Raw genomic sequence first — 9749 nt, 5'->3', positions numbered from 1 at the left:
TCTTTTGTTGGTAAACAATGTATGCTTCTTAAAGAACATTCAACTCTTGACTCATTACATACAGAATTGCACATTTACTTGTGGTTTCTTTACAGACAGCTGCCGGGGGGATATGTCATCTTTCTGATGACTCTTGTTTAGAAAGATGGACTATGCTTTGAGTAGATATTTCTCATGATGAATACATGGAAATGACCTTGGTCGCTTTTATTTACAATCTTGGTATAGTGAGTTTTTTTATCTGACGATACTATTACCACATGCAGATAACGACAGAAATGGTGCAGTAAAATATAATAGGTGTTATATAATAGCGGACGACATGAGCTCAGGTACATCGCTGACAAACAAGGATAGTAGTCGCAATCAGCGAATCATGTTACGGCCAAGAGACGAAACTCTGCACAATGTGGGGCCTCACATACTGGGTCTATCTGTACCTGGTTTCGGTATTACAACATCAATAACACAGTTGACTACATATTTCGCTTGGCATTTGGTTGAAAGAGGTTCATATAAAAAATATATCCCTCGATTCTTGTGAAACAGAATGGTCAACTGAGCACCACACAGTATACACTGTAGGCATTAAGAGTGAACTATTTCACAACGAGACGTTCAACCCCACCTCAGTATTGTAAATGTGTACTTCCCACCTGTTACACTCAGCACGACATTGCACAGGCTCCAACAAACGTATCTACCTTGATCGACACATGAAGGCACGCAATTCTGAATTCAATTCGGCACGGAATGTATATCTCCCCAATGTTCTTCCGACAGTGAAAGTATGAGGTACTTTTGTATGTTCTCGTAAACATGATTTCGGTATTACAACATCAATAACACAGTTGACTACATATTTCGCTTGGCATTTGGTTGAAAGAGGTTCATATAAAAAATATATCCCTCGATTCTTGTGGATAGGATAAGTTTTATTCCATACTGAAAGGCCTCAGGCCCATAGTACAAATCTGTTTTCGGGATTCTTGTGAAACAGAATGGTCAACTGAGCACCACACAGTATATTTTACAACGAGACGTTCAACCCCACCTCAGTATTGTAATTGTGTACTTCCCACCTGTTACACTCAGCACGACATTGCACAGGCTCCAACAAACGTATCTACCTTGATCGACACATGAAGGCACGCAATTCTGTGATGAACAAGACATGAGATCGAGGCGAAAACGATGGCGGTGAAAATAGAAATTACGTCAAAGGGAAAACCGGTCTCGCTTAAATTAGAAATGACGTCAACGTGAAAACCACTGTTATCTATCATTGTAATGGGATTCTAATAACGAAGCACTGTTGCTGCAACCAGGTAAGAACTTTTTTGCGGAAGGTCTACTTTGTCATTTCCAAGGATATATGCATCAAATCGACTTAAATGTTAACAAGGACCCGGTGTAGTAACGACAGGCAAGTGTGAGGCTGACAGCCCATGCTGGTACGAGGGATTCGGGAGTCTATTCGGAGGGTCTTCTGGATTTAGCAGTGTAGTGCGCGGAACGCAGAAAATCGTTTTTGGTACGCAGATTCAACATTTTAAAAAAGTGTTTAGGAACATGGGTGTATACTTTCTTTTGCCCTGTAGTTTATGCAGCGTTTAGTGTTATCTTTTCGTAATATTACCATAAGGAGTTACACACATGATAAAGGATACATGTTTCTATGTATGACATGTAACACGAAACAAATTACTGCGACCGGCGAATCTATTCACATTCGTAGATTGGAGCCTGGACTGGCAATATATCAGTATCAGTTGTAGTTAGTGGATATTGGAATATGGTAATCATTAACAATGTGATTAACCCAAAAACACACACAGAGTATATGTTGGTTGTTGTTTTTGTTGTTTAACGCCGCGCTCAGCAATATTCCAGCTATATGACGGCGGTCTGTAAATAATCGAGTCAACGTGCAACTTTTGACATTAACAAATACACAGACATTGTCTGTCGTCTTAGGTTTGTTTGTTGTGGTACGCCGTTGTATGATAGTCGATAAAAAATGGCAACTGGCGAACAGCCCCTGAATGATGTTGTGTTATGTATTATGGGTGGGGTGTTGAAAGAATGTCAGCACTGTACATAATCGAGTCTGGACCAGACATTCCAGTGACACATCATGAGCATCAATCTACGAAATTGAATACGATGACATGCATCAACCAAGTCAGCGAGCCTGACCACCCGATCCCGTTTGTCGCCGCTTACGACAAGCATAGTCGCCTGTTACAGCAAGCATTGTTTACTGAAGACCTATTCTTACCCGGATCTTCACGGGTTGGTATACGTTGAACTAACAGGCATTGACATGCGGGGTCCTCGGGTATTACCGAACAATAAATTGTGTGGATGGCGTGACTGCGTTGTGAAAAGAAATAACAATATTGTCCGGCCCTTCTTTTCAGAGAGGCAAATTGTGTGTTTTGAAGCAGTGAACCAAAACATATCCTATCTCTAAAAATATCACAGCCCAACTGCACTATAAAACCGGCACAAGTCCGGACGAGTTAATTAATCCTGAACGCGATGTTAAACCCATTTCGCTTCCCTTTTTAAATAAGTAGGTACGACATTGAACAAGCTTTGCTTTAAATGCATATAAAGCCTCGCAATATTATGCTGAATGCGAATTGACGTCAAAGGAAAAACCAGGCTTTGTAAAAATAGCAATGACGGCTCCTCAACACACTATCCTTCTATGGGTATCTGACGGAGCACTGTTGACTCCACCAGGCAAAGTGATTTACGTTTGGAGGAAAAACTACCATGTAATTACCATGGAACTACGACTCAAATCAACGTCGATGTTAACAAGGACCCGCTGTAGTAACGACAGGTAGGTGTATTACGTGTGTTGATATGAAGGCAAACTCACATAGTGCAAGCGGAACACGACACATGGTAGATAACGTCCAGCCACTGTTTTACTTCTTAGTTCTTTAACGCCGCATTAAGCGGTATACCTACTTGATACGAAATTCGACAGGCAAGTGTGAGGCGGACACCCCCCTTCTGGTACGCGGGATTCGGGGGTCTATTCGGAGGGCATTCCGGACTCAGCAGGGTGGTGGGCGGGACGCAGAAAAATCTTATTTGGCAGGTTCAACATTTGAAAAAAAGTAATGGTATACGTAAAATGTTCCATCAAAACATTGTTTTGTATTTGTTTAATATGTTTCAATAATTGAACTTCAATCGCACCTTTTTTACGTTCTGCCTTTGTGAAGTGAATTCGGGCTTGTGCTATTGAGATGTGTGTTAAGTGGCAATCTGGATACAGGGATACTCTAAGGGAAGTGTTACGGTAATTACTACATGAAAAGTATGGCGACAAAATGACATAAAACGACTCAGAAAGTGTATAAAGTCTTATGGACAGCAGAGAGTTTATAATTTAGCGCTTTCCTATATCGGAATGTTTGTAGCACAATGGACAGTGTAACGTCATAATCTTGATGTACGACGTGGAACAAAAACTTGAATGGCTTGCTACAGTTGCTTCAGAGGTGTCCGCTAAGCAACACAGTCTTTTTGAAAATGCCTGTCATCTTTGCAAGTATAATGTACTGTATAATGTAAACAATGCATATACAGCGCTTTCAATGCACAGCTGGAATACCTGCATATCCAACACGCGCTAAATGTAACATTTGAAACTGAATTCAATTCGGCACGGCATGTATATCTCCCCAATGTTCTTCCGACAGTGAAAGTATGAGGTACTTTTGTATGTTCTCGTAAACATGATTCTGGACCGGATCAGCAAACTTGGGATATTTTTAACATATTAATGCATTACCTAATGTCTATCATCCTCCAAACAAAAGTCAAAATGGATTTTTCTAATACTTATAGGGTGTAAGGTGGGGCAGAAAATATATGAACTAGGGAAGAGGGAAGATTTAGTAACTAATATCTGTCCTAGTAGAGTTATTTATCCTTTTTCTTCTTTTGGCCAGTGTTTCATTAACTGGTTCTTGTCTTTGTCATGTGTTGATGACATATTTTCTTTATGGGCATTGGATTTAATTCCTAAAAATTATTGTTTGTGCATTCCAAGTCCATACTGTCACATAACGGTACCCATTTCTCTCCGAGACTGTCATTAAAACCAATCCACACACCTTACCAAGATTAATTAGTCGCCCAGACATCTTATAAAACACTCTTCAGCTACGTTGAGGAAATTCGCAATCAATCGGGCTCAAATAGTCATTGGCGTAAGAGCCAGTATAAGTACACGTACTTTGCTATTCATTACTATGCCAATCTTTGAATTGATGACTACATTGATGTGGTGACATGATATTGATGACATATTTGATATACATATCATCTGCATCTTCTATTGTTTACACAGGATGAGTTTAACGTGTCGAGTTTGCAGTAAGACGTTCTGCAACGACCATGGCATATATAGCCATGAGGTACACAAATGTGAGAAATGCTTCTACTGTGGCTACAGTTTTCATGGTGTGAAACAAATAAGGTCTCATATGAAAGCACAGCATATGAATTATAAGTGCACAGAATGCCCAAAGGTATTTTTCCTTGACACTGGTCGTGCCAATCATACCAGGATGTGTCATGGATTTTCGTCCACAAGTACAAACGCATTTATTTCCGAATTGCGTCGTTGTGGTGGTTTCGATGCCTTGGTAAGGTATATCCATCCAAACCAAGAAAAGATGAAAAGATGCAACGAGGCTGTAGAGAAGCTCATGCTGTTCATGCAACACAACACCAAGTACATCATTGGCAAATTTGTGAAAGTAAGTGAATACCTTATACATTGTTATAGCTCTTAATCGCTGCGTTATTAAACAGTATCAGTCATATCAGTACGTCTTCAGCACGTAGAATCCTGTGCACCGTCTAAGTCTAAAATGCAATTAAATGATATGTCTTTTACAGCGTACGTGTAGAGATTCCAGGTGACAAAAGGTTCCCAAAACTTCATGCTTGTCGTAGGAGTCGAATATGCATGAGAATCGTGTGGTCAGGCACAGTTACTTGTCTGTGTTCCATCGTACACCAAAGTTGTGGGACGTGTCAATAACTTTGTCTGATCCCGATACAGCTGGAATATTGTGGACAAGATGTGTCTGTCTGTCCGTGTCATGTAACACTTGATCTATGTTCTATTTTTCAAGGGAGGTTCTCTGGAAAAGGGCACTAATATCAAGGACACGTTTGACGTTGATCTGGTTGCCTTCATCAACAACTTTGACTCGGTGGAAGAGCTGGACAACAATATAGACAGTGTACTCGATACGTTAGAAGAGCATATAGATCATGGCGACATAACGTGGGCAAAGGATAAATTCTTCACCCGGAAAACACATCGCTCAGTTCAGTTCAAAATTACTGGCCACGAAGAAGAAGAATTGATTGATGTTGATCTTCTCCCAGCGGTGGATCTAGGAAAAGGTATGCCAACAGGTTCTTTCTTTGAGCCTTTCATAATTTAAGGGCACAATCGTGACGCCATGTATTAGTACTGTTGAGAATAGTCTCGCGCATACTGTATATTTAACTTTAAATATTTATGATTAGATATCTTATACTTGAAAATAGTGAACAACAAACATTAATTGATTGAAACTATGAAGAAACCAAGATATCAGTGGGGTCACAGGTTGGAAACGTCCTCGGCATCTTCGACTCCGTGATGTGGCTGAATATTGCTTAGTGCGAAACAACATTCACTCACTCTTCCCTCATTTGATATGAGACAAGGGGTATAACGACTACGAGTAAAAGCTGAAAACATCTGTTTCTTGAATCATGGCCACATTGATTAACTATCAGTCACCTGGATACTCAATATGTTGACCGCCTCTGTGGTCTAGTGGTAGAGCGTCCGCCCGGAGAGCGGAAGGTCCGGAGTTCGTTCCCCGGCCGCGTCATACCAAAAGACGTTAAAAGATGGTACTTGTTGTTACCCTGTCTGGCGCTCGGCATTAAGGGGCTAAAACAAGGACTGGTCGGCTCGGAGTCAGTATACTGTGTCTGAGTGGGGTATTCATGTTAAACTGCGGCATGGTATTTCAGTGAACTAGCACTATAAACCGGCATCAGTCCGGTCTAGTACAAGCAGCCACACACACACACGTGCATGCAAGTCGCTATATAAGTGCAATAATCTTGGACGCGACGTTAAACCCCATTTCACCTCACCTCACCTCATGTATTCCTACCGAAAGAAGAGCAGTGTCTTTCAAATGGCCATCGTGTGAAATTCATTTGTTCACAAACAATGTTTACATTGATTCCACGTATATGTGCATGTATATATGTCTGATTCAAAGTGTATGCCGTTTCACAACATTATGAATGTTGATCTGCTTTTAACAATCAAAACATCATTCTAGCGTCTGATATTCTTTCTATTCCCTTGCTACTAGACCGGAGAAGTATTTTTCTGGAGATGAAAAATTCCCCAACAACCCGGCCTCTCTATTCAGCATGCCTCACACAGGATCAGATCGATTTTGTGAAACACAAACCACCACAAGTGAAGGAGCTGATTCGTCTTGTGAAATACTGGAAAGAGGTGAGGTGAAAACAATTAATTTAGCTCTTAAGGTAATTGACGATGTTCATCGTCAGCCAGTACATGCATGTACTTTAGGCTTCTCCCCCCTGACCTAACGGAAAGCCCTGATATTCAACAATAATGTCAGGCTCCGTAAAATCAAATATTACTGAGTCTCTGTTCACAAAAAGAAAGATGAAATCCAATTGTGACATGTCAAACAAAACAGGGTCTAGATTTGACGAAATGTTATGGAAATGAATACTTTTCATCTCAGGAACTTTACTGTACAAGCTTATTGTTACATAACGGTATTCATAGAAGAACATTACATTGTGATCGCGCAGTCCCGCCAAATAACATATTACGTTACACGCCAAGCTACACTGAGCTCACTTGAAGCCTAAATAGTTCACTGCCTCCATTTATCATGAATCTCACCTTGAAAGTACCTGGTTTGAAACAGTACTCTAATGGTTTCTTTTAGATTGAAGCTGTCAATATTCGATCGTACTGCGTCGAGCTGATTGTCATTGGACTGTGGGAAGAATGGGGGGAGCCTGAAACCTTTGATATCAGGACAGGATTCAGGAAAGTCATGGAAAAACTTAGCAGTGTTGGATCGTTGAAGATGACATCACTTTCAGAGCAGTGTGTGTCTGATTACCCGATTCTTCAGTAAGTATCGTTCGTCCTGAATTTCAGAGTGCCGTCAGTCTTGTATTTTAGAGTACTGTTATTGTATTTCAGAGTTCAGTTAGTCTTGCATTTCAGAGTGAGTGATTAAACGTTCAAACAGTTTTTTATATACATAATTTATTTATTGTAATTTATAAAAAAACAAAAACATATTCGTATGACAGATAATAGCTTAAGCTTCTGGATAGTATGTATTGTTTCCTGGGTTAATAATCTCAACCAGAACAATATTACAAACAATTTTATCAGATACATATTTTTCCGACATTGAACTTTTGAGCTGCTCTGTGATCGAACATCGTTTGATTGCAGTGACCCACCTGCAGTGATTGACCCAGCCAACCCATTCGTGAATGTTGCCGATAATCTGAAGTCTCATGAGGTGGAAAACATTCAGAGAAAGGCAAAGGCAACGCTGGTGGATATGAAAAACATCGACGTTGAAGAGTGACAGAAAGGCAAATGAGATTTGTTTGTATTTGAAATAAAGGGTATCCCGCAAATACATTATATTCCTTACCGAGTACCTTTAGCTCATACTGAAACGAACGAGTATCAATGCATGTACAGGTATATGCAAAAGTATTTTTTTTGGTACATCTTATAACTCTAGATATTATGATTAGTTCTTAGATTATCCCTACAACAGGCCGTAGTTAATGCTGATATTATTTGTCGAATTCTGTTTATATCAAATCGCAAATTATTCCAAAATCAGAGAACGCATGACTAAGGTCAGTTGGGATAATACCGTCGGATGATGTCCAACTGTCAGAATAGAAGTGTTTTTTGTTGTGGTTCCACACACAGATTGCTCCAGAAGAATGTACATGTACATAAAAGCGTCAAAAGCACCGTAACAATCTCTGCTAAAAGCAGAGTCGTTGGTACGATTCTGACCAAATCATGAGCATGTGTTTATTAATCACTATCACATCGTGATGACACAAGCTGTTCGCGAAAAGATAGGCGTATCCTGCGCCACAGGTGTTAAATAACAGAGAATTAAGCAAGTCACCGAGCCTGAATATACTATTCATTTTAGTGAATGTTTACAACCGTATGTTACTTAGGACTACACCCATCATGGATTATGTGGTACTCGGTCATCGTTCGTAAGATGCATTCAGAAGACTCGTTCAAAGGACGTGAACTTTGCCAGTGAGTTGAATACGTTCTTCGCGCGCTTTGACAATACAGACTTAAGTAAAGAAAGAAACATGTTCAGAAATGCTTTATCAGATTGCGAAATGCTAGAAGTAATTATCTGTGATGTGCTACAATCATTTTCAAAAAAAAATGTCCGCAAAGCTACAGGTCTTGATAATATGTTTGGGATGGTGTTGAAGGAATGTCGTGATCAAGTCTGTAATATTTTCAAAAATATATTCCAAACTTACATCGATACTAACTTTATTCCTTTACATTGGAGTACATCTAATGTTATCCTAAGATAGACACAATTTTATGGATAACAAATTCTGAAAGCGACTTTTCGGTATAGATCCTTATACCGTTGTCAAGCAGGACTGAATGAGGGTCTTACACCCTCATTCAGTCTTGCTTGACAACGGTATAAGGATCTATAAGGATCTATACCGTCGCTTTTCACAGTATTAAAGAAGTTGTTATCCATAAAATTGTGTCTATCTTGTCATCCGTCAACTTCTAAGTAATGCCTATCAAACAACTTAATGTTATCCCTGTTCCAAAAATTCCAAATCCTGTTAATAACGATGACCGACCCGTTGCTTTAACATCCATACCTATGAAATGCCTCGAACGTATTATAAAGAATTTACGTATTAGACAGACAGAACATTTACTTAACCCTCTCCAGTTTGCCTACAGATACGGCAGAGAAGTAGGGGATGCCACGCTTACACTGTTGACAATATATACAAACATCATGAAATTTCCTATTCATTTGTACAAATCCTGTTTGTTGACTTTTCCTCTGCTTTTAATACCATACAGCCTCATCTGCTTGCGCAAAAATGATGTGACATGTCTGTTAATTCAACAATTATTAAATGGATAGAACCTTTTCTTGTAAACAGACCACAGTTTGTGACTGTAAATGGTATCAAATCATTTGTGACATTTATATATGTACGGGAACTGTTAACTGCTGGTATGTGAGCCTGTCTGTTCAAAACAAGTCTAATATACATACAATTTTAATAAAAGCAAGCAAAAGCTCAATCTATAATAATTTCCTTAAAATGAGTTACATTTTGTGTCATGATACGTGAAGGAATGCATGCAAATATATTTGCGAAACAAACACATAAGTTTTGTGTAATGGAAAATATTCTCGCCCATGGGCCAAACCTTTTCCTCGCCCATGGGCGAACTATTTCAATATCGCTATAAAATCGTTGAATTAAGTTAAAATGAGTTACATTTTGTGTATGATACTTGATGGAATACAAGTTAAGTATTTGCGAAACAAAAACATGAGTTTTGTGTAAAGGAAAATATTCTCGCCCAT

At 39.4% G+C, this 9749-nt stretch overlaps 1 protein-coding gene across 1 annotated transcript; it reads left to right on the top strand.

The window, feature by feature from the left end:
- Positions 1-2740: 2740 nt before the first annotated feature.
- Positions 2741-7821, top strand: LOC139453165 (2'-5'-oligoadenylate synthase 1A-like). Its single transcript, XM_071234798.1, has 6 exons — positions 2741-2854; positions 4379-4790; positions 5172-5448; positions 6426-6574; positions 7044-7234; positions 7568-7821. The coding sequence occupies exons 1-6, from the start codon at positions 2796-2798 to the stop codon at positions 7704-7706; spliced, it is 1227 nt and encodes a 408-aa protein (XP_071090899.1). The 5' UTR covers positions 2741-2795; the 3' UTR covers positions 7707-7821.
- The last annotated feature ends 1928 nt before the right edge of the window (positions 7822-9749 follow it).

The sequence above is a fragment of the Haliotis cracherodii genome, unplaced genomic scaffold (genome assembly GCF_022045235.1).
Source record: "Haliotis cracherodii isolate W230 unplaced genomic scaffold, xgHalCrac1.p SCAF_9, whole genome shotgun sequence".
Taxonomy (NCBI): domain Eukaryota; kingdom Metazoa; phylum Mollusca; class Gastropoda; order Lepetellida; family Haliotidae; genus Haliotis; species Haliotis cracherodii.
The sequence above is the reverse complement of the archived record's forward strand: the minus strand, read 5'-3'. Positions and strand labels throughout refer to the sequence as shown.

What these genes read in the sequence shown, in the direction of transcription:
- LOC139453165 (XM_071234798.1), top strand. Translation starts at nt 2,796, where the DNA reads ATGGAACTACGACTCAAATCAACGTCGATGTTAACAAGGACCCGCTGT. An exon ending in ACCCGCTGTAGTAACGACAG is followed by an intron (nt 2,855 to 4,378) that starts GTAGGTGTATTA and finishes TTGTTTACACAG; the next exon opens with GATGAGTTTAACGTGTCGAG. An exon ending in AGCGGTGGATCTAGGAAAAG is followed by an intron (nt 5,449 to 6,425) that starts GTATGCCAACAG and finishes CCTTGCTACTAG; the next exon opens with ACCGGAGAAGTATTTTTCTG.